General features: G+C 41.5%; 2 protein-coding genes across 7 annotated transcripts; both read left to right on the top strand.

Moving 5' to 3' along the window:
• Window positions 1–3: 3 nt before the first annotated feature.
• Window positions 4–2,670, top strand: LOC135495985 (transmembrane protein 208-like). Its single transcript, XM_064785053.1, has 6 exons — window positions 4–84; window positions 522–617; window positions 1,034–1,093; window positions 1,282–1,418; window positions 1,723–1,807; window positions 2,201–2,670. The coding sequence occupies exons 1-6, from the start codon at window positions 79–81 to the stop codon at window positions 2,330–2,332; spliced, it is 516 nt and encodes a 171-aa protein (XP_064641123.1). The 5' UTR covers window positions 4–78; the 3' UTR covers window positions 2,333–2,670.
• A 625-nt stretch (window positions 2,671–3,295) lies between these two features.
• LOC135495470 (GATOR2 complex protein WDR59-like) lies at window positions 3,296–21,058 on the top strand. 6 transcript variants are annotated; one of them, XM_064784152.1, is made up of 24 exons: window positions 3,296–3,349; window positions 3,762–3,811; window positions 4,078–4,213; window positions 4,497–4,585; window positions 4,745–4,863; window positions 5,257–5,345; window positions 5,570–5,686; window positions 5,935–6,012; window positions 6,282–6,438; window positions 6,842–6,921; window positions 7,083–7,331; window positions 7,440–7,604; window positions 8,020–8,115; window positions 8,429–8,585; window positions 8,713–8,957; window positions 9,132–9,286; window positions 9,605–9,686; window positions 9,943–10,055; window positions 10,335–10,476; window positions 17,665–17,722; window positions 18,594–18,711; window positions 19,139–19,281; window positions 19,686–19,793; window positions 20,202–21,058. In XM_064784152.1, exons 1-24 carry the CDS (start codon window positions 3,305–3,307, stop codon window positions 20,333–20,335), a joined length of 2,925 nt encoding a protein of 974 aa, XP_064640222.1. In that variant the 5' UTR covers window positions 3,296–3,304; the 3' UTR covers window positions 20,336–21,058. The 6 variants fall into 6 exon arrangements, 5 of the variants coding, with proteins under 5 accessions (XP_064640222.1, XP_064640221.1, XP_064640223.1 ...); XM_064784151.1 differs by lacking the exon at window positions 17,665–17,722 and adding an exon at window positions 15,968–16,082; XM_064784153.1 differs by lacking the exon at window positions 17,665–17,722 and adding an exon at window positions 13,807–13,864.
• Window positions 21,059–24,683: the final 3,625 nt, after the last annotated feature.

Genomic DNA, 24,683 nt, shown 5'->3' with positions numbered 1-24,683 from the left:
GTGCTCGCGTTGCCACTGTAGCTGTGTCTTCTTAAGTTGGAATTGCTCCAATAAAATCCCTTATTTCTCCCTTCCAATATGCCGGTATGATAAATCTACCCATGTATTGTATTCTCCTAGTTTTCAGCCTTCCATTTAATGCATAAAAAATTTGAGGATTTGCTAATTTGAGGAGATAATCGGTTCCAGATGGGTCAAAAAATTATGAGAAAATGAGTGAAAGCGAAAACATGATAAATGATATGATCATGGTCATGCCTACCAATAGTAGGACTGCAGTTTTTCAAGTCACAAGCAAAAGTATGGTAACCCTATGTACGTCGAATATGCACGCCTGGGATGACAGACGGGCAGGGGGGCACTAGGCCCTTTTCCAGATACGTCGCGGGTATACTAGAGAGTAAAACAAACTACCTTTACAATAGGTTTTTACGGTCCACTCGTGGGTAGCCATGGCGTATTGTTCATTCCCAGAGACTAATGAGTAACGTTGCATGATAAATGTTTTGTTTTTCTTGCAGCCCAAAGGCAAGCAAGCCACGAAAGGCCAAAAGCAAATAGTGGAAGAAAATAAATCGACGCTGAGGTTTTACTCTTACATCATTGCCGTAGTGTGTGTAAGTATTTTCAGAATCTGACGATATCTTGATTACAAAAGATGTTCAAGATTAAGAAAGCTGAACTGAAAGATTTGGATTATTGTGTCTCTGACTCTAAACCACAATATTTGATCGCACAAGTTGGAGGAAGCAGTTGATGGCCGCAATAAACCAGAAACAGACAAAGGACTGGATAGACACATACCAAGTGTTCTTTTGTTCGTTGAGGTTCGTTTAGGCTTTGAATGGGCACCTGTAGGAAATTTAGGATACGAGAGAGATCTTTTTATCAGATTCTTAGGAACTCTAGATTGGCAGCTGTAGTGCCGAGAAACGAGGTCTCGGTATTCATCTACCTTCTTCAAAACATTCAGCATTGGTCCTTCATACCATGTGAACAAGTTTGTTTTACAAATGTTCTTGTTTTTTTTCAGTTATTTTATTCCATTGTGACATATTACTTCTTCTGGGAGAAATTCACTGCCTCGTACTGGGTAAGCTCATGCACATGATTATTTAAGCCGTCAAAAATGACCATGGCCATTGCCTTGTGTCACTGAGCTTCCATCAAGTCTTCACCAAGACTAGCTGCTGCACCATTTCACTTCCCTGCAATAAGCAACGAGGATCCATATAAACATCTGACTTATTCATCTAATAGCAATTTGATATTTTGTTGTAGGTCATGCCTGTGATTTCGTTCCTGATCTATCTCGCTTGCTACAAGTTCATGTCGTACATGTCACGGCCTGTTTACGGGGAGACGGGGCACCTGATTGATGGAGGAACAGATCTCAACATGGAGGCAGGCATGGCTGAGTAAGTTGGGAATCCGTTGGAAAACTGCATGCTTTTTCTTTAGGACTGCATTAGGATACCTTGGCTTGACCTTTGTCTCTAAAACACAATGGGTCTCTGATCTAAAGGCTTGAAAGCATTGGAAAGTGGAGGTCAATTTGAAAATTTTTGAACAAACGAAGCTGGCCTTTAATGGTCAAAGACTCCTTATAAAATAGCTGTTGCCTTGTTCTGCAGACTACAGAGTAGCAGAAATTTTAATATGTGAAACCTTCTTTCCTCCTTGTGCCTTTATACCGTCACTGACTTGAGTTTTTCATTTCAGGCATGTAAAGGATTTAATTCTTCTAACGTCCATCGTTCAAGTGTTATCATTGATATCAAATTACTTCTGGATTCTCTTGTTATTGGTGAGTATGTTGGCAGTGAGGGCCAAGTTTGGGGGAAGACGCAGTTAACTGGCAAGTACTGTTAGGGGTACAGAAAACTCAGAACCATCTATGAATCGAAACTAGAACAAATGAGGAGAAGAAACTATAATCAATCCGAGTTATTTTCTGGTCTCAACAAACACTGCTTGGGTGGTGACGTCATTTTACCCAAACCCGGCTGCTGCCTTGAGTTTGAGCTACATTTAAGCTCCACCCTCTCACTGAAGTGTTTGGTGAGACAACCAATGCCTCCTATCTCCGATCAACCCCCAGCTGTGATACTGGTACGTGTCTTCAGGAAGCATTGAACTAATGATGCTGGTAATGACAGCTACATCTGATCGAAAATGAAATGGCCTTCTTCTCTTCCAGGCCCCAGGGCGAGCATTTTACCTCCTCTGGGTGAATATCCTCGGTCCCTGGTTCTTCCAAGAGGCGCCCGAGGTTGATGATAAAAAACAGAAGAAGATGGAGCGAAAAATGAAACGGCAGCAGCGTTCATAGGAATAGGTGGATGTAAATAGTTGTAATTATTATAAGGATGTGTCCTCTCTGAATGTTCGTTTAAGAATTATTTGATGACTTCATTTTTACCCTCATAGGAATAGGGTATATCAGTCAAACCATCAGTATTTTGCATCACTACTGTGGACACCTTTTATACAATAATATAAAAGGTTATGTGAATAAGATATGAGGATGTTTATCATGTCGTACATCTACCGGTGAGCACAATGGCCCCTTGCTTCTTGAATTACCTATTGTCCTAAATTTTAAGCGTTATTGTGTTCTGGTATGTCTTTTTGTATTGAAAATATACTTCAGAAATAAAAAATTTGAGAATATGACTTAATCAGTAGATTCTGTTTGTTATTGAAGTCAATAGCCTAGAAGATAAGGGGAGGGGTTAAAATCAAGAGCAGAGGTTGTCCATTGTTTAGAGGTCAGACTGTGGAGAACTTTAAACTCGGACGACAGTGTCAAAATGACCTCTATCCAAATGCATGCAGTTGATCTGTGCTCCAAGCAAAGTCACAACCAGGAGGCAAGTGCATAGAGGTTGTCCTAGGATGGTGTTCTCTGGGTATTTGCCATGGTCATGGTCTCTATATCTCCATGCACCCTAATCCGTCACTACACAATAGGAACGGGCACTTTTTTTCGGAAAGAAGGGCATTTGAGTAAGCTACACCTGGTCCCCCCACAACCTTATGAAAACTGGCCCTAGTGATCAGATGATCATCTTTTTGAATAAGATGAAGAAAGAACATAAATAGCCTACAGGAGAGTCCTTGTAGAAGCCTAAGAGCTAAGAATAGTGTATATGACTACATACTGTGCAGGAATACAAGCCACCACCGCCCCCCCCCCTGAGAACTCCTGTACGGTTTTACAGTATTTGTCTTCGGATCACTGTACGGTTACGCTGGAACCTACTTCAAATGTTTATCTTCTAGAAAAAAATGAAAACAAAATATGGCAGGAAGGGATAATATTGTTGCTAAGTATAAAGAGCTCCAGGTATGTTCCCTTATTTTGATTGTGATGAATAGGTTAAAAAATAGAAGTTGATATCATAAAGAATCCTAGGAATGCCAAATCGTTGCCTTCATATCAAATTCTAAAGCGTTGAGAAGGGTGTTTTCTCGGGTCTAAATCATCCGACTACTGGAACTATAGGCAATGTGTCTCTTAAAGGTGTTATATTATCGGACAAAATCTGGACCTGGCTAGGCTGGATTTGTCTTGTCTGCCGATGCTCAATTGTGACACATTTAGATTCTGATTCCGGACTCATCTTACCAGTCTGTGGTGGTATTTGTTCCATCATCTGTACTGTTCATGTATTCCGCTTTCGTTTTGGAACTTAACCGTACCGCGTGGGCCTACCGTACTAATTTTTTTCCCAATTATATTTTTTCTCTCCAAATAGGCCAGTTGCATGGCAGTGGATTGCTCTGGACAGTATGCAATTCTCGGAGCGTAAGTATAAGAGCTATATCTTTGCGTTGTTAAACTCACTGATTTGTAGTTTTATACCATGAAGCGAAAGCAAACGTGTGTTTTACACGAAATGACAGCAATGTAATGTCGCCAATACTGGGAGCCTGCACCTCATTAGTGATTGGCGCCCAAAAGGCTGTTGAAGCCCTTAAGGTGAAAGCTAATTCCTAATCGTTGTCTATCGTATCATTCCCAGAACTCTTTCTTTTCTAGTATTAGTAATCTTGCTCAAATTCTAATTACAGGAGGAAGGTGCTAGCCTTCATATCTTTAGATAACCCTAAAGCAATCGTCAGGAAATTGACTAGGCAGAGTAAGTGGGAAGTCAGTGCTGTCAGATGGAATCCACATCCTTCACACTCTGGAATCTTTGTCACAGCGGTAAGTGAAACTCCAAATTTTTTGATTATTTGTGTGGTGACTGCAAATATAATAATCACCTGATGTTTGAGAAGTCCCATTTAACTTGCAATGTGTTGCTTGATGACAAGCTGAAGAAAGCTAGACATTTCAAGAGTACAACGCTGTAACGTATGGCCAGTCATAGTGGACTCTTCGAATTTTGCAGTACAGTTTTCCTGGGGGGGGGGGGGTCTCGGGCTTCTCTTACTTACAGTACGATTTCCTCAATTGTTTATAATGCTAATAATGTCGTCTCTTACAGTCTAATCAACGCGCTGATGTCTATTCCTGGGAAGATGACCACAACACAAGTGAGAAAACAGCTGTCAAAGCTCACACCAGAGTCATCAGGTAATAAATCATGTCAAAAAATAAGGCGAGAAAATAAGAAAAGTAAGAAAAGCAAGAGCTTGGGATCAAATTAGTGTCGTCAGGTGACTTTGAGTTATATTTTCTAGTCTTTTTGTTGTTGATTCGCCAGCCTTTGAATGTTTCTGTTTTGTTTTTAAGCGACCTGGATTGGTCACCGCATGACCCAAACATGCTCGCCACCTGTTCTGTGGACACGTTTTCTTTCTTATGGGACGTAAGGGACACCAGGAAACCATCACTGTCTCTCCAAGCTGTTGGTACGTATCGGTTTGGGTTTGGATTATTCCAGGAGAACCCGGGCTACAGCTCTTCAAAAGTAGACCCGATCATGATGCAGCTGGTACCACTGGAAAGTGCTGATGAAAAGCTTTCCAACAAATGGTCATGAAGATATGTTTACAAATGGTACCATCGGAATGTGTTGATGATGAGCTGTCCAACAAATGTTCGTGTCAATATGTTTACAAGTGGTGCCATAAGAAAGTGCTGATGAACAGCTTTCCAACAAATGGTCATGTCAATAGGTTTATAAAGAAAATGCTGACCAAGAGCTTCCTAACAAATAGTCTTGTTAGTACATGTAGTATCACAAATGGTTCCATCAGAAAGTACATAAAGGTGAATTCAACTTAATTGCTTTCCTCTTTCAGCTGGTGTGTCTCAAGTTAAATGGAACAAGGTGAATTCAAACCTAATTGCTACAACTCATGATGGAGATATCAGGATTTGGGATCCAAGGGTAATGTACCATTTTTTCCATATTTGATCCTACAACTTCCATAGTCAATTTACAAAGTAGGTGTTACAATTATATCCCCTACAGTGTCAAAAATAGCTCAGAGTATAAATCAATGCACACAGAGGCTATAATTATACCAAAGCTTGTACCACCTTGTTGAAAATGACGTCATACCATGTAAAATCCAAGAGATATGTTCTATAAACTTAGGTAATTTCTTTCAGAGAGGCACATCTCCTGTTCAGTACATCGCCGGACACTTATCCAAAATTCATGGCCTCGACTGGAATCCTTGTGACGAGACCAAGTTGGCCACATCTAGTCAAGACTGCACTGTCAAGGTAAGTGTATCAACAATGGCATGCCCCACCTACTTTCGTCGAAGAGCATTCATTTTTCTTCCAAAGGAGTAAGGAACTGTAGCGGAATCTCCCTTAGCGGACACCCTCTCAAAATGTAGACTGGATAGGGTCCCAGACTTGTCTTTTCCATACAAATTGACCTCTATAATCAGGACACCTCTCAATATGGACAGCCTGGGTCAATCCCATACAATAACATGTCAGTTGCCTAATTTTTTGTTCCACAGTTTTGGGATGTGTCGAGCCCTAGACGTCCAGAGAAGGTGCTGTCATCAGGATCACCAGTGTGGCGAGCGAGATACACGGTGAGTTATATTTTACGGATCAAATTCAATTATAGCTTGTCCACATGTTGCAGTCAAGCAGAGTGGAGCTAGTTTCAAATAGTGACTTCAGTCCAACACTTTCATTTAACACTTCATGAATAACGGAAAAACTGTTTAACTGAGATCTTCGAAAAGTGTGTCTTGTAAGAGGACTACTGAAAATTACACCAGATGAACTACTCTTACTCAGAATAATTTTTGCTCTTACCCCTTACCCATCATTTGAAACTTTCCTTGATCTCTTTCAGCCTTTCGGTCACGGACTGGTGTCTGTTGTCGTACCCCAGCTCCGGCGCGGGGAGAACAGTCTGTTTCTATGGAACACAGACGACTTGGTGCAGCCTGTTCACACGTTTATTGGACACACGGACGTGGTCTTGGAATTCGATTGGAGAAAACTTGAGAGTAGGTCATCATTTCTTGTTGTATCGTAGATTGCGTAGCATTAACAACTCCAGCTTCAATTTAGACTTTGAGGCTGAGTTAACGGTCATACTATTCATCTGATATGACAGTCATTTTCAAACTTTTCAAGGCTGACCGTGTTCGTCTTCAACTGAAAATATGGTCGTTGTTTGGTTGTTGCTATGAAAATCCTGCTGTCACAGCCGTAACTCCACCAACTATTACCAACTGAATTTGGCCAATTGTCGTCTGCTCTATGTTTTGACGCCAATCTATGTTTATGTATGGCCTATCCATTGAAAGTACATGCTAAACGCATCATTATGTAATCTTGCATGTATAATGTTGGTGAAAACAACTCCTGTTGAACCAACTGACAAACATTCATCTTTTCCACTTCTAGATTCTTCCGATTATCAGCTGATCACATGGTCAAAGGATGGAAGTCTTAGAATGTGGAAGATATCCTCGTCTTTGCAGAAAGTAAGCCAGATATTTGTATAATGACTGCATTTTGACAAGGTTGAGTGTCTTCCCTTAAACCTGATATAAAAAATATATTCATGGTGATGACGCCACGTGAAACAACTCTTCAAGCAGAAATTCAAAAAATTGTAAATCATCGAAATCGACATTTCTTTCAGTCTTGCGGCCGTGATGACTCGATCACGTCTATGGATGGCATAAACGACAACTTAGACACAACAAACGATTCGGCAGAGAAGGTTGAAGAGGAGGAACCGTTCCCAACCCCACCCATGGAGCCTATGCATAAAACCCCGCCAAATAAACCTCCCGAGTTTGAGGAAAAGCCATCCCCTCAACAGCCCAGGACATTACAACAGGAGTTCTCACTCGTCAACCACGAAATTCCTAAAGTAAACATTAATGAGGTAAGTCTCACGTTTTTTAGTTTGTCGATGGGTAGTTTCAGTACAGTTTGAATCATGGTGCCCTGGAAAGCGGCATCTAAACGTTGATTCTGTGTTCGCATTTTTCAGATGGATGCTGGGAAAAGGACGTGCACGGTTTCTGCGATCAGCGGCAAGTACCTCGTCAAGATGGTCATGTCGTTTCCAGCGATGTATCCAAATAACGCAGCGCCGTCTTTTGAATTCATCGCACCGACTACAATCGACAAGACAAATCAAAACAAGCTCACGAAGGTAAAGAATTTTTATCGACACTTTCGTAAAATGACATAATGAGTTAACATGAAAGCTGAGCGTCAACTTGGACATTATCAGCTCTTTAAATCACATTGGGGATTGTCACACAGTTCAGTACTGCCTCAGATCTGTGCACTCTGGTCTCCATATCTGCTTGAAGATTTCTCATGTGGTTGACACAGCACGGTGTCTGGGTAGGATTGACATTCAAACTCTAGCGTACAGTCCTCTGGATTGCTCAGCCATCTCTACAGTGAGACAACAGAGATGGCTATAAATACCATACCTTAACACCTAGGGGTACGATCAAAGACTCACCTTGACTTATAACTTCTTGAGGGCCGCACCTGTTTGAATTGGCTGATGATGATAATGATAATGATGATGAATATTTGTCTCATATTTTTTGAAGGTTCTTCGAGATACCTCACTCCAACACGTGAAAAGAAGTCGTGCGTGTCTGGAACCTTGTATCCGCCAGCTAATATCTACCATGGACACACTCACAGTAAGTCTGATTAAAGAGCAGTGCATACAAGCAACTCAAGTCGCAGCTACCTGTGATGATAATCGCTGCAATGTGCAATAAAAGGATCTGTTGTCTGCGGGTAATTCGGTGCTCGCTTGGTTTAATATTGATATCAGAATCAGTATCTCACCGACTAGGTGGAGGAACTGTTAAATTGCAACAAACAAGGGACCAAAAAAAGGCTGATGGAAAGGATCCAATTTGATCTTTTGCTGAGTGCGCTCTTGAGCCAAAGTTGTTGACCATATCACGTTGGAACCAAAAATTAGCTGTCCTTTAATCTTTTTTGCAGATGGAAGAACGAACAACACCAGATTCGGACACCCCATACAATCTCCAGCAGCCCCCACTTCCACAGCCAAACTACCTGTCTCTGGCCAGCTATGGTAGCTACAATGACTCATCCATTCCTTTCCCGAGGACGTCCGGGGCAAGATTTTGCAGTACTGGTAAGTTGAAACTGCTCTTCCGACTAGACTTGTCCCCTTCCAACCCAGCCGGGTCATAGGCACATGATGATGAAGATGATCATAAAGATAATGATGCTAACTGACAATGTTTCCTTTCCGCTTTCAGGCATGCTAGTGATATTCCGACGGCCAGGAGAAATCAGGAAAAGTAGCCAAACGTCCGAGGTGACACCTCGGGCGCTATCGGCCCTTTCGGCGTATGTGCAGACGCAGGCTGTCCACCCTGTGAATGTGATTCCTGTCCACACTCCTCAGCAGGCTGCCCCCTATAATATCATGTTCAACAGCCGGTTGGCAAGTTCACCAAGCGAGAATCTCTCTATTAGTAATTTCTACAATTTCAAGGAACGGGTAAGTTTTAAATAGACAGGCTTTTTATTACTAAGTTATTATGGACCTATTCACAATTCGATACATATGTTTGAGATGTCTTATTTACTGATACCATAACTAGACTGAGTGTTAGTTGACACAAAAATACTGGGTTCGGCCCAAGGCCTATACATCATCATCTTCTAAATCCAGAAACAAAGACAGCGAGCCAAAAGTAAAGCGCGTGACATTGGTGAGCATCGGACGAAGGAGTCACCTGGTCACAAAAAGGAAAAGTCTGGTCCAGTTGTGCTGTATGATATCTCCTCCATCCTGCCGGTCCACAAATACTTAGCAGAGAATTACAGGTTGGTGAAGTTGTCAAGGAAATTTCATAACTGTAGCAAATTCAAGTGTAGCTGCAAAGAAACCAATTTTGAGGTCGCACCTTTAGGGACTAACCTAGTCTATACTGAAGCTGATTGACAACTTGGCCTTATATCTGCAGAGATTTATAAAAAATCTGCAGCAAAACATCTTCTGAAATTAACAACATTGTACATGACGTCATCAGCTGCTAGCGTTGTCGTTACAAAGTTCGAACAAGCCTTGAAAGGTACACGACCCGCTGCACCACCTACCATGTCTACAGAGTTTTATCAAATGTAGGTTCGATCTTGTTTCAGTCTTGATAGCACCGATCTTACCGCCACCTGTGCCAAGAATGCCAGTGCCGCAGCAGTTGTTGGAAGAAGAGACCTAGTGCAGGTGAACTATAGCCTCATCTTTGTTAATTTTTGGTATAATGTAATCCTCCATCAGCCCCTCAAGGGTAACATGCCTATTCTTGAATGGGGTGACATCAACTGAACCATTGAAGGAGACTTAATAGTAAATGTTCTGTACACATTTTTCTGGAGGGTTAAGAAATTGCCCTGCAAAAATAATACAGGAGAAAGAAAATATCCGCCACAATGTAATCTCCGCGAATCCTAGATGGCATCCATCTTTGTTTCCTTTGCAGATGTGGTCACTAGTGTCGTTGGCATTGCACAGAAAGTTGTCCTGTTTAGACGGACCTGATGAGGGATCACCCTGGGCGCAACATCCCTTTGGGAAAAATATGCTTAAGTCTCTGTAAGTTGTTAATGTTGTGCTGATGTCCAGTTGTAAGTCAACTATTTTGTCATAGCATAATTTCTGTGTAAACATCAGTGCCTATCGCCCGGTCCGGGTTCTGAAAGAGAGGGTGACCCTCTTAGACAGCTTCAGTTTCCTCCGGGGTCTCCAGTTTCCTCCTACTTACATCATAATCGCCCAATATTGTTCATAGAGCTAATAACATCCTAGCTGACGCTCAGCTATCAACTCGTATTTTTTAGTATCCATAGCGATTTTCTTTGCACTAATCTTCAGGATCGACCACTACAGTAGTCTCTATGATGTGCAGACGCTGGCGATGTTGAGTTGTATCTTTGGCGCCCTTGATGGTCCGAGACCCGCACCCTCGCGTCAGAGCTCAAGGAATAATAGCGATCGCGATTCTGAGTACAATAACGTAAGCATATTTTTAATGACCTACCTGGCAACTGCCTGTAGTCTACCTTTAATATCTTGATACTTCATTTGTTTGAGATATGTGTGCTGTCATTTTGAAAAGGCAAAAAGTAAATATTGATTCGTTTCCTTTGCTCCAGTAGTGTTTAAATGCTGACTGTCAATTTTGATTAGTGACATGAATAATTCTATTAAACTTCGACTAAAACACATTCATTAAAGTGTGTAAGGAGATGTTATTGTCAGTTACCTTTCCAGCAGAAGCACTGCTCATTATTGTCATCAAATATATATTACGGTCATATTTTTGGCTATCTGGTTCCTCTATACAGGGTGTCTCAAGTTGAAGTTTAGAGTCTGATAGTAACTTCGATACAGGTTTATCATCCGAATTCGCATTTAAACCTCGATCTATACTGAAAACGTTCAGTATATCTCAGATTTGCGTGCATGTTCACGTGGCAGGCAAATAGTTTGGAGACCATAATCTTTTTTGAAACACCCTTTACAGATTCCAGAAAACCACATGCATATTCAATAATGTATATACATGTATTTTTTGTATTATACTCATGAAATCCATCCTTCCTATTTTCAAAAATGTCGATATCTCATAAAGTCTTCACACTTCCTAAACAAAATTATGCAAATTTGAAACTTCTCAAAATAATGTCACAAGATCCAATTCCACTCTTCGTGTTCCGCACCAAATTCTTTCATTGCACGAGTTCTCTATCAGAGTCAGCCTAAGTTCACCGATAGCAGCTGGGAGCAAATAATTTGCCCAAACACAAGTAATTTTTGTCGTTGTTACGATATCCTTATTGGCATTGATCGGTGAACTTAGACTGCCTCTGAGTTTAGCATCACTTTCTTCAGATAATTTTTGCACATGCACACCAAAAACTTTCTGATTTTTGTGGTTATCTTACCAATTAACTGCATCTTCCTTTGAAAATGTCACATTGACGCTTTCCAAGTTTCCTCGGAGATCATTTTGTCAATAGGTGTTGTGATTAACCCCTTGGTTCAAAGTATTTTAGTAAAAGAATTCGATTCATAAAATTTGTGGCTCGTCAGAATATTTTTCGATAATCCTTTGTATGAAGACAAAAAGGAATTTTAACTTGAATTCTATGAACCTGCGATGAGATTATTTCAAAATAATAATATAAGATCTTTAAAAATATTTTGAAAGAGAGAGGTACAAAGTGCCACTTGCGTACGGCGGGTTAAATCGCGGCCTCGGTGTGTCACTGTGACAAGTAATCCCGCCACAAGCACGATCCCTAGCGCCCTGACGTCACGGACGCCATCCGCCAACTTCCCGGAGTCAAGTTTGCCTGATATACGGAGAGGTGAGAAGTTGGGTGGCACCTGTATGGCAAGGTGGCACCTATGTGTTCTCTGGTTCACGGACACCAAAATCCTTTTTAGTGTAAGAAATCTGTAAGATGAAAATATTGGTAAGAAGGAGATTGGCTGAAGATTTAGAAATTAAGAAAATGTGTGTACCTTTTAGAAATAGCGTGTGTTAAGTGGGACAATCAGTACCAACAGTGAGGTATTTAATTGTCTTCTAAAACACTCGTAATTTGCTTCCATATTTGTACCAGCTGGGCAGTTATGATATAATAAGTAATATTGATAAAAATGATAATAATAATGATAATGATAACAGTATTTCCTTAGTTTGCTCAAAGTCACTTTGGCAATTATTATTGCTCTATCCATAAACCTGAACAATCTGGTTCCATCTGGCTGCCCATAGCATTGTTCCGACCAACATTCTTAAGACTGAAAGGCAAAAATCAAATGAATTTTAAACTTTTGTTTCCCTTTCTCCCTTATTGGCTGCCCGTGAACCAAAGATAACATTAAAGGCCATGCATCACAGATCTATCGTCAGACCGCTATCTGTTCTTCCTCGTCAGTCTAATGTTGTACAGTTGTACAGAACGGTTAACCCTTTCACTGCCTATACCTGTTACTGCCGTCTCACATGAATCCTATCAGATTGCACGTGCTGCCATCTTTATATAGTCCTGTGAACTGGGATGTTTGCTAGAATATTATAAGCTTTTGCTAGACTGCTCGTTTTATGGTTTGGGTTTGAGATGGTGGGCTCGGAGAAGTTTTCAAAATATGTTGGTGAGGCTTTTTTCACGGACGTGATTAATGGGAGAACTGTTTGATTATCTTATATCTTTATTTAGTTTTATGATAAATGAGGTAACTATGCTAATTAGATCACGTGACATCCCTAATCAATGAATTTGCCAAAAAACGTGATCTTGGAAATGAAGTACAAGTATAGTCAACAGCAATGAAATTAATGCACCAGCCACCAATGATATATTTTATTTTATTTTAATTTTTTTCAAATTGACCCATCAGTGAAAGGTTTATTTCAACACCTATTTAGATGTTTTCTACAATGTAGTTGATTCCTTACTTTAGACTTCTGATCACCCAGAGGCATGTAAGACGTAAAATGCAATAATGTGAGCACCTATCGCACTGTTGAAAGTGATGCACTATGATCTGGCCAATCCCAAGAAATGCATTTAAAATTTCCATCGCATCCACTTATTCTGCATGTAGAGCGCATATACTGCTGATTAATCTCTTCTATCTTTCACAAATGTTTTTTTTTTTTTGACTTGGTACACATGTGCAAATTTTATCATCGTTTTGCCTTTTGTCAAAACCTCTTCCTTTTGTCTGCACTTTTCATCCTAAGTTGAGATATGGTTGCCAATGCAATCAGATATATTTGATTGAATTACCCCATGTCACTGATCATCGAAGAGGATGAAAATCTATTCACATCTGATTATAAGATTTGGCAATTTTTGCTCAAAACACAATATTTCATGGCGAAAAACTCTAAAAAACAAGGCCTCATGGGGACAGTTCTGGCAGTGTTCAAAGAATTTTGGAAGATGTTCTGGGTCAATTCGTTAGTCTTCGAGCTGAAAGAGGCAACCCTATCTCTCTGCTCCTCACAACCTTTCCAGTTCCAGCAGCTTACAGTCCGTGTTCTTGCATGTTCTTAATCTGGTTACCAGTCAAAAACGTCCTCATGCCAAAACCTCAGGTTGTGATAGTTAAAACATTCTCACTTTTAGATTCATCTACAGTCTACGTGTCGATGCAGTTTGGCTCCTTTCTCTGAACCAAAAGATTTAGTTTGTTTGAATAAAACATCCAAGAAGAACCTTAAAAGCGATGTTTCATGTCCAAAAGTGACAATGTTTTGACTCTTGCTAGCCCGGGGGCGTTTTGGTAGGAGTATGTTTTGACTGGGTGCCCTTAATCTTATCCTCAGAGCGATTCAAACTACTTGTTCCAGCCGTTGGATTCAGTAGTGCATGGTTATAGCGTCAGTAAGTCGTCTTTTTTGGTCTTGCATGCACATGTTTCATTCTAGTTTAAGTATCTCTCGACCACGTAAGCTAGCCTGCTCAGAAATCGGTGTACGGGTGCTACTTTAGAAACGGAATCAAACATGTAACAGATGGATAACACTACTTTTTGATGAGTTTGTCTGCACATTTGACAGGGCAAAGACTAATTTTGTGCCAACTTTGGCATTGGGAGGTTATTGGTAATATCAAAGCGGAAAGATAGTTTTTGTGCCTGTTTTCAAAAATGGTCTTTATTCCATCATTGGCTCAACGCTATGCCAGTTATTGAGGCAGACGAGTGAAGTAAATCAACTTACACACCCCAGGGGGTGCTGTCATCATCCAGCCAGGGAAACTTGGCGAGTGGTGGGTAGTCTTAAAAAAAGGTGCTTTAAAATTTTCTTTGGTGAAAGGAATGAACTAAAACTCAATTCATTATTTGCTGAAAATTTAAAGAGATATATATATCACAAGGAAATTTGTTCTCATTATTTTGTATAGTCATAATAAGGGATCCTCATTTCTTTATTTACCATGTTTATTCAAAGTTAAAAAACGATATATCATAATGAAATTAATGGTCCTAATTAAGGTTCCTCGTTAGCGAAAGTAAAGCGGTGGTTATCTGTTGAAGAGAAGGTCCGATCAGGAGGTGATTAAATTTGTTCTTGAGGGTAGTGGTAGCTCCCAGTCGGCAAAAACCACTCTGAGAATCTCCCACCTCGCCGAGTCACCGCAACCACCTCTCTGAAGCTTCAGGCTGAAGACCACCTCTGAACAAGTCCCTTGTATGGACCACATCCAACTTAAAAGTTCCTCCCAAGGTGAGGCTATCTGTGCCAGGACACCGCAGGAGCCATGTTCAGATGCTGAAGTCTGAGATGCAAGATCAGTCTGAATCCTGAACATAGCACCTTGGGTGTCCATCTGGGCATTCAACACACTCATAGGGAGTTGTAAGTTTGATGTATGGTCGTAACAGGGCTCTTGTTTAGAGGTTGTCTTCAATCTGAGGCAGTATGCACTCTAAGAGGTGGTTACCCTGACTCAGTGAGGTGGGAGATCCTCAGAGAGGTTGTTGCTGATTCTGTAGGGTGGGTAATGGAGTATTTAGTATCTCTCTGGTTTGTTAGGTTGGTTGTTAGGTTTGGTGTCATTTTTCTGAGGTTTTGTCATGTCAGCTCGGTATAATAGTTGTAGTCTCATGTTTAGGCAGTTTTGGGTGGGGGTAGGAGATGTTTCCTCGACAGGTGAATGCTATTGTCCCTAAGTCCTACTGTTTATTCTGTAACAATTTGTGAAGGGTGTCAGCAAGTCGAACAATGTAGGCTTATCCAGAAGTTACTCGTTGCTCAGGACATGGATGAAACAAGCCAAGCTTCCATTAGACTCTGTCCCTGTAGAACGCACCATGCACCGCTGGTCCTAACCCTAACTTGTTGAGCATGCTTCACTTTCTAACTTCTATTCTTGAAATCAACCTATTCTAACAATCTTATAACAACAGTTCTGCTACAACTCTTACGTTAAATGTATTTTCTTCAAATTTTTTCGCTATTGATGGTATCAAAAATGTATTCAGTTTTATATGGTTGTTATGTTCTTCCAAAATAATTCTTCTGTTAGTTTTAAATGATGATATACAGCATAAAAACATCAAGTGGCTCCTGACACATGCGTGTCTTAAGCCCACGGCCAGCCATCTTATGTGGGGTTGACGGCCCAGATTTGGTGTTTCCAAGTCTACAAGTCTGGCAGATTTAGCCCAACCAGTTTAAGCAATCATAGTAAAACCCTCAGCAAAGTTCCTTTGGTTTTGGTCTACATCGGGTCTACCTGTGTGGTCTTGATAAAACAACCAAGGACCGCTTATCTAAAGTTAATAAGTGTATCTCACTTTGAGACAAGACACATAATACCCAAACTCAAAATGAGACGGACCATTTTTCCGCTAACCAAATAACCAAGTCCTGAGTTGAGTTATCCAAATCTAATTGCTTGCTCTTGACAATAGGAAGGTGGAATTCATTTTGCTGGCACGTAGCTTCGCCATAAATAACAATTTAGCGCCGCTATAATCAGATGTTGCAGCTTTGTTGGACAAATGACGACGTGGTGCCCCCTATCAACCCTTCCCGTCGACGTGGCAGTACCCTCATACCCCAAACCCACAGGCACCCCCCAGTACCCCTTGGAGGTAAGGATTTCCTGTTCTGACCTGGCCCTGGTTGTTAAGAACAAGTCTTGACACTAACGCTGGTGTTAACTTGGGGTTCTCTTCCTCAGTTGAGCCCATGAGACTTGTTTTGAACAATCAGGCCCTGCTCCCCAAAAGAGTGATTTTTGTCGCCGCGACTGGTGAGGTAGCATGACGATTGCGATTGGGAAGCAGCCATTGATCGGTTGAAGCACAATCAGTTAGGCTGCCTTGCAGGTCGCAGTGATAGAAACTGGTAGTTTTTGAAGTGCTTTAGGCAGTATTCTCCATGGTGTTCAAATAAAATGGGCGCTGTGCAAATATGAAGGCACCCAGATTTCTTTCAAATACTGCAGTTTTCACGACAGAATTGTGAATTGGCTCCTCGATGTGTTTTGCCTCTATTTTGTTTCTGCAGCTGATAACACTCACAGTTTGAACAACAATGCCAGAATAGGTAGTACTGGGCCTACAGGGGAGGAAGATAAGTCAAAATGAATAAAAAGATGATGACAGTCAGGTTCCAATAAACTTTAAACTTTCCAAAATCACTAGGGGGCTGATTTCTTCCGATTTTGGCAGCATGTGTGCAGTGTTCCGAATCAATCCTTTGATTTTTCCGTCAATAGCATTTGGTAAGGTAGATGCAGCAAACATATTTTGTAGTATTTTGGTAGATGGCGTGTGCACTTATAGCCTGAGTAGTCTGTATTCTCGTTTCTTTTCCTGTTTTACAATGGTTTAGTAGTATTCCACTCATATCTCATCCTTAGGAAATCAGGGGTAATGTTTGCCCCTCCAGCCCTGCACACAAGGAAGTGAGATATTTCCCCTCAAAGGCTGAAGTAAAAGGCTTAGGCTGATGTTCTTTATTTGTGTTCAAAATCGCCAACGCTTCGAATGTGGATTGCACAGGTCGATGGTGTTGCTTGGTTGCGATACAAACTCTCATAACTGTAAACGCTGTAGGGCTGCAAGTTCAAGAAGCTTGGTTTGGTGAAAAGGTCCTTGGGACTGAGCTGCATTGCCCCAGTTGCTTCTTTTTATCTGCCTGCTTGATTTCGTTCCTTGTTTCCTCCGAATAAGTTTTGTTACTTTTCCAGTTTATTGTTTGTGTGTATCTCCCCACTCCTAAAAAAACAAGGGTTTTTGAGCTTTTTGAAAAACTTTTAAGGTTTTTTCAGCCAACACAAATATATGCACCCAGAAAGGTTTTTCTAAGAAATGAAAGACCTGTAAAGCTTTTTCAAAGAAATGAAAGACCTGTAAAGCTTTTTCAAGCTTGCGGAAAACCTCAAAGGGTTTTCACTTCCCAGAGAAACCTCTTGTTGGTCCATATTTGCATCGGCCGGAAAACCCAAATAGGTTTTTCAAAAGCTCAAAAACCAATATTTTTACGAGTGCTCCTATTTTCCTGCTTCTGTTAAAACTTAAATCTCATTGACCAGTTTTTTAACCATAATCATTATAAAAAAGTGAAAAGAGGATAGTTTATCACTTTAGGAACTAAATGGGAAGGATGGACTATTTAGTTATACTCAATGATGAGTAACTAGCCTAACTATTCATATTTGTTTGACAGTATAGCCCATATCATACTATTCATCAGACTGACCCTGCATTGAGGGATTGGATTCTTAGTAAGTAGAATATCATCAAGTAGATTATAATTTAATCCAGAATATAATCAAGTAGAATATTCTAGTAGTCAAGGTGATGTTGGTATGATCCTTTTCTTTGGCAAACTTTGTATTTCATTCCACAATTCACAAGTCTCAAAGAGATTCAAATAGGTTCATCAGCTTCGAGACCTTACTAAGGTACCCTGCAGCCCTTTTTTCTGATTGGACATTATTTAACGGTTTTGTCTTGCTTTTTCATCATCTTTAGTATTGGTCAAAGTGCTCTAGGGATTTTTATCATCCCAGTCTCCACAGAAATCTTTCTTTCTGTGGTTTCAAGGAGCCGACCGGTGATCTTGAACTCAACCAGTCGGGGAGCGGTGTAGAAATCAGCTGGCAGAATGCATTAATGCAGAGGTTGAAATCGAACCACCTTACATTAAGACTCTACTTCATCAGGTTGTGACACTTTTGGCTGTGCCCAGTTATAGAGTGCAGCCCCTCCCAGTGACAGTCAAACTTCTCAGGGCTGGAGCCTGAATTGATAGGAAAACATTGAATCTGTTCATTGATTTTTGGCCGTTGTCCATTACATCTTTCCTAGGTTCGCTTGCACTCTTGTGGGCTGACATTGTCCCTGATGTCTGTTTAGAAGAGAGAACTCACGTGGTCCGAGGGGATTCACGTCTGCCAGGCTAAATAAAATTGGAAAAAATATATAAAGATGTTTTGTTATCGGTCATCATAATGAGAAATATTGCATATGACTGCCTTACTAGTTCATTTATTAGATTTCATTGTGTCTAATTGCTTAAGCCATAAGTTAAAAGTACACATTAATCTATTTCTGTTGCAGAAAAGTTTAAAGTTAGATTTCCTTCTTTTCAAGCTGGTATCAAACTAAGGCGTTCTAACAGTTGGTCGGAGAGTTTTGAGGATTATCGTTACTTGGACGAAATCAAAGATCCCGAGGCGGTCGAGCAAGAACAGCACGAAATAAACAAAAGGTAATAGCAAAAATATATGAGCGAGTAAAAAAATGACCATCTCGGCCCAAATTTTGAGGTTTGCCAATCCTTCTATGGTTGTTGTAGTTTGTTTCTCAAAGTACCTCGTGAGTTCACTACCACAGCTCACCTTATAAACTTTTGTTGATACTGTACCTCAGATTCTGTTATTCTAACTGGCTGGTCATGCAGCATTACACGACAGGTCAACTTCTTCAAGGCAAAGTTACGAACCTCATGGTCAGAGCATTTGGCAACCTACGCACAGAGGTTGCGAATGTGTACATTGCGCATAACACATGCGGATTCAGGGATGTCATTTGTGATTTGGACTGTACTATTGGCTGACATTCGTCATCACATCCGGGAGGTTCTGTATTACGCTCAGTGCAATGTCGTCATCTATTTTGATTTCGTCCTGTTGCAGATTGCTTGAAGTGAACCGTTACAACCAGTACGATCAGTTCAAGTTTGCCTACGCCAAAATCCTCTACGCCTGGGAGCTACAGGAAAAACGAGCAGAGGTTTTGAAACACGTGACTGTGATACCTGAGGGACATAAGGGAATAGGTAGGTTCGGAGTACGGTGTGGGCATTAAAAGGACAACTGGGGTGCGGGATTTGTGGTGTCACACTAATGCTGATTTCTAATAATGCTTTTCGCAAGTAATATAAACAGGGCAGTTTTGGACATGGCTTGCAATTCTCTGGTTAAGTGTTTGTTGCAGTTTGTTTGCTTGTTTGTTTCAGTTTGTTTGCTACAGAGAGGTCACGTTTTGGCTGTAAAACATCATGTATTACTGTAGTGACTTGAGCCAGGTTGCCAAAAAGCATGTTAACTCATAACATACAGACATGTTGTCTCCTGTACATCAATGAACATCTAAACAACATGTCAACATGATGTCATTAGGAAACCGGGCCCAGGAGCTGATGATGGAAATAAAGGCACTTTTTCTCTCTCAATATTTCAGAGTTTGTGTCCATCTGCCACCAGTGCCATAAAGAAGTGCGAGGAGTCCAATGTGGGCATTGTAAAAACTATGGTTTCCAGTGTGCTCTCTGTCATGTGTCAGTGAAAGGTTAGTATGGGGTATATTCATACAATATCATATCGTTGACTGGTGTTGAAGTCCTATTGGATTTTTGCCCGAGGTATGGAGGCCACTATAGGCTACTGTCCACCTATGTGGGATCTTATACTTGCACTGGCATAGACACTCAGGTATAAGGGACCACAACTTTTAGTCTCATCCGACGGACTTTCGAATATGCTTTATATGTTGTACGTGCTGTGATAAGCCAGGATTTCAGTTCCTTAAAGCCGCACTGGTTAATCCAGAATTACAATCCTGGGTTCTCCCCGGCATCAAGTTGGTGTGGAAGCATGTGACTAGACTTTGAATACAACTTGATTATTTCCCCCTCAGTAGATGAACCCCAAGTCCGATTAAACTGCATCTTTTTTAAAAATGTCCGTTCTTTTTCAGGAGCGTCCAATTTCTGCCTAGCATGTGGCCACGGCGGTCATGCAAGTCATATGTGGGAGTGGTTCAAAACGCATGACACTTGTCCTACGGGGTGCGGCTGTTCTTGTTTGACAGACAATCCCATGGCAGACTAATGAAAACACTTTCCTGTCCTGAACGTTCGACAACCCCATGGTGGAGGAAAAATGAGAGAACTTTCCTTGCTCTGATCAATTGACAATGGAAGCGTGAAAGAACTTTCCCGTCCTGATTGTTTGACGACCCATAGCAGATGGGAAAGAACGTGGGAAAGACATTCCCCTTCCTGATTCAACACTGCTGTAGCCTTTCTCTACATGAATGAGTTAGGATGATTCTCTCGCAGTGGCAGTGGGTGATGGACAATTTCCATAATGACTTTAACTCTTTCTGCATTCTTGTACTTCTCAGTTCTGGAGGAGCTTTGATCCGGAATCGTTTACAAATTGGGACGCTCTGAAAGTCAATTTGATATTATTCCAGAAACACTGTTTACTAGTAAGTCATAACTATATGTGACCCTTCGTAGCAAAACTGGCTAAGTATGTTGCTCTGAGCTTGGCTGGTTGAGATGGACTGGTTGTTCATTCACTGTTGTCTGCATTTGTGAAATCAGAGTACATCAATTTCTTCCATTATCTCCTGCAGTCATTTAGGATTCTTCTGTACGACTGGTTTTGCTGTGACGGGTCACATATGCTAAGAAATTCTAATGGGCAAGAAGTAGTCAAACTCTTGGTGCTAAATATCTGCAGTATAAACTGCTGATATCTGTGATAGCAAGAATCTATACAGAAGAGTCTGTTGTTGTATTATAATCATGTACAATAAAAAATCATTTGAGGATACGTCTTAAATCTGTTGACTGTCACTAGGAGGGGCAAAAGATTGTGTCAAAATTGCCGAAATAACTTTCGGGATTTGTGATGGAACCTTTTTGACAACGGGTAGGCCCACCCCTTCCCCCTCAATGAAATGTACTTGCTTGCATACAATAAACCCAACGAATGTTCAACAGATTAAGCATTGGGGAGAAATCCCGAATTGATTTTGTGTCACCTAATAATGACACATCGATAGGTGAGTTATATATAAGACACTGACTGCCTTGATCGATGTAGTTATTGATCAAGTCATATTTGTTGTGGTCGTTAAAAAGGTGATGCAGTTAATGGCATACAGCTCCTATGCCTTGTTAACAGAGTAATAGGCAAAAGTTGCATATACTCTACTCTAATTTCACCAGTCTAAGACTATTCAGTTCATGAATATTCAGTTCAAGTAATATAGTAGCACATGGTCATTGAATGCCATCAAACAAGTTAAATTTTGATAGACAATGGTTTGCAGATGTCTTGTTCAGAATCCAATCCCTGCCAAAAAAACTGGAGGCTCCCTGGGAAGTGCACTCTGAACTCTGATAATTTAACTATAAAGATCATAATAAACCACCAAATGTGCTGACTCTTCCGCAATGGATTTGATGGTAGCCTCCTAAAAGATGTACTGCACCTGATACCACCCATGTACCTGATATAACCCATTCCCCTATGACCCATCTGCCCTTGAAGACGGGTCCCCTGAAGTTTCTATCTGACTGTGGACTTGAAGACAGGGGCCCATCTGACCGTTGAGACAACTCGTGTGTCTGCAGGATGTACCAGATACACCTCATGTACCTGGCCAATACAATATTAGGACCCTCCTACCTTTGGTAGCCCTATGTTACTATGATTTGAAGACAGGTCAAACCTCAAGGGACAGCTTATGTAAGTATCATCTTGTCAACACTACGAAGGAGAGAAAAATAGTCACAACCACAAAGTCTGTCTCATAAAGAACACAAGGACAATCTACAAAGTAGCAGCCAGGTCACTCCCAAGTAGTGCGTCACAACCAGAACACCTGAGACAGTGATTGTGCTCTACGTGAAGGACAAGGACTCGGAGAGACAAGGTTGTTCCATCGGTGGCATGTCTCATCCAGTAGGAACATGATTCTTCCCCCATCGCTACACTTACTCGGGTAGAGAAGGAGTACAACACTATAAGACATCAGATCGTCTTCGTCATGATTAGTCCCAACACTGAATGGACAGGGTTATATCCCATCGCTACACTTACTTGGGTCAGAGTGTCAGGCAACCAGCGAACACGTGGTTTCAACATCAAAGCCACCGCCCGTTTTGAAAGACGCGCGTTGGGACAGAACTCTCTCTGGTCAAGCGTTAACGCAACCCAGCACCATACCACATATAAACTATTCGCACGGGAGAAAAACCACTCGTGGCTTAACCCCCATGGGCGGCAGATGACCGCACCGGGCCGGTCACAAAGCTACGCCGAAACAAATGGTGCACTGTATTCCTACGGGAGAAAAAACAGTTTTAGTCTACCCTCTTTATCATCCAAAAGTTATGGAGCGAATCCACGCATGATTTTTTGGGAGACGCGCCAGCACTTAGAATATATTCTATAACCGTCCCACGAACACGACCGGAAAGACAGTCCCATGCTCTATACACCAGAACATGCCGTTCCAGGACCATGCTGTATATGACAAAACATTGCCCAAGCTGGAGCCGTCCATATCATGATACTGCAGAGCACTACCGTTTAGTGATATACTGTATACACTAGCTGCGGTAGTCTTTACATCCTGAGATACATGTTTCAGTCTATCACAACCACGCACGAAGACAATTTCACCGCCAGACAATACAAAACCAGACCATTCAAGAGCCATGCATGGAGACACCACAACCACTAGATTACGACGTATGAAAAAATAGGCAATAATATGATCACAGACTGTGCAACAGTGATATTATGGAGAGCTGTCTGAAGACACTGTTCACAACCTCGCGATCGTCTGTCTAATAGGACTGGGGTGATGGGGGTGCATGGAACTACCTATGTTGCTTGCTACGGTATGTGAAAGTGTACTGCATGAAGACTATACAGATATCACTGTGTCCTGTCCATAATGTGGTCAGATTGTGACATTGTCTTCAAGTACTCATGGCGTAAACATTGCGAACTTTATTGCTGAAATGATGTTGCCTTGACAATGTCCGGTACTAGAGACAAGAAGCACAGGGAGCCACCTAGCCATATAGTAAATGGAACAAGATTTTGTTCTAGACGGTCGCCGCGTCCTGGAATCTCACAGTATTGTTTATGACAGGGCGGCAACTCTGGTAGCCTACTTGAAGAATGTGCCTGGGAAGGCATCAGGACCCTTCTGCATTTGGTAGAAATCTATCTCACAGTAGGCCTACTGTCTAAGACAGGCCAAATCACCCTTCTTGGCTTAAGTAGCCTACTTGAGGTATGTGGCTGGGAAGGCATCAGGACCCTTCTGCCTTTGGTAGAATTCTATCTCACAGTACTGTTTAAGACAGGCCAAATCACCCTTCTTGGCTTTAGTAGCCTACTTGAGGTATGTGGCTGGTAAGGCATCAGGACCCTTCTGCCTTTGGTAGAATTCTATCTCACTGTACTGTTCAAGACAGGCCAAAGCACCCTTTTTGGCTTAAGTAGCTTACTTGAAGTATGTGCCTGGAAATGCATCTGGACCCTTCTGCCTTTGGTAGAAATCTATCTCACAGTACTGTTCAAGACAGGCCAAAGCACCCTTCTTGGCTTAAGTAGCCTACTTGAGGTATGTGGCTGGTAAGGCATCAGGACCTTTCTGCCTTTGGTAGAAATCTATCTCACAGTACTGTTCAAGACAGGCCAAATCACCCTTCTTGGCTAAAGTAGCTTACTTGAGGTATGTGGCTGGGAAGGCATCAGGACCCTTTTGCCTTCGGTAGAATTCTCACAGTACTGTTTAATGCAGGCCAAAGCACCCTTCTTGGCTTAAGTAGCCTACTTGAGGTATGTGGCTGGTATAAGGCATAGGACCCTTCTGCCTTTGGTAGAATTCTATCTCACAGTACTGTTTAAAGCAGGCCAAATCACCCTTCTTGGCTTAAGTAGCCTACTTGAGGTATGTGGCTGGTAAGGCATCAGGACCCTTCTGCCTTTGGTAGAAGTCTTTATCTCACAGTACTGTTTAAAACAGGCCAAAAAGCACCCTTTTTGGCGACTAAAGTAGCTAGTGTACCCTTCACCAGGAGACCCCATCACCCCAGCCAAAGTTTTGAGACCTCACTATAGGCAGACCATGACTAGGAGATGACCCCTCAACCAGGCTATTAGGACGACATTTCTTTTGTTGCCGGCCAAGCCATAAAAACTATCAATAATACACAGAGCGAGTAAGCATGTTCTCAATTGATCTGGGCACTAATCAATACTCTCACCTCAGTTGAGATGATTTCTCTCGACTGGATTGGCATCAATCAACACTCCACACTTGGATGACCATGTACTCTGCACAGGGCATGGTGTAATATCGGCATCAATCTATGAATCAGACCAGAAGCAACTCCATGCAAGGTTCCGAGAGAGAGATGCT

Source organism: Lineus longissimus, chromosome 11, assembly GCF_910592395.1.
Source record: "Lineus longissimus chromosome 11, tnLinLong1.2, whole genome shotgun sequence".
NCBI lineage: Eukaryota > Metazoa > Nemertea > Pilidiophora > Heteronemertea > Lineidae > Lineus > Lineus longissimus.
Note: the sequence above shows the minus strand (reverse complement) of the source record. Positions and strands in the feature narration are given on the sequence as shown.

Coding starts and splice junctions, on each gene's coding strand:
- LOC135495470 (XM_064784150.1), top strand. CDS start 3,305: ATGGCAGGAAGGGATAATATTGTTGCTAAGTATAAAGAGCTCCAG. Junction 8,586..8,712: donor GGCAAGATTTTGCAGTACTG/GTAAGTTGAAAC, acceptor TTCCGCTTTCAG/GCATGCTAGTGATATTCCGA. Junction 18,712..19,138: donor CAGCACGAAATAAACAAAAG/GTAATAGCAAAA, acceptor GTCCTGTTGCAG/ATTGCTTGAAGTGAACCGTT.
- LOC135495985 (XM_064785053.1), top strand. Junction 1,094..1,281: donor AATTCACTGCCTCGTACTGG/GTAAGCTCATGC, acceptor ATTTTGTTGTAG/GTCATGCCTGTGATTTCGTT. Junction 1,419..1,722: donor ATGGAGGCAGGCATGGCTGA/GTAAGTTGGGAA, acceptor TTTTCATTTCAG/GCATGTAAAGGATTTAATTC.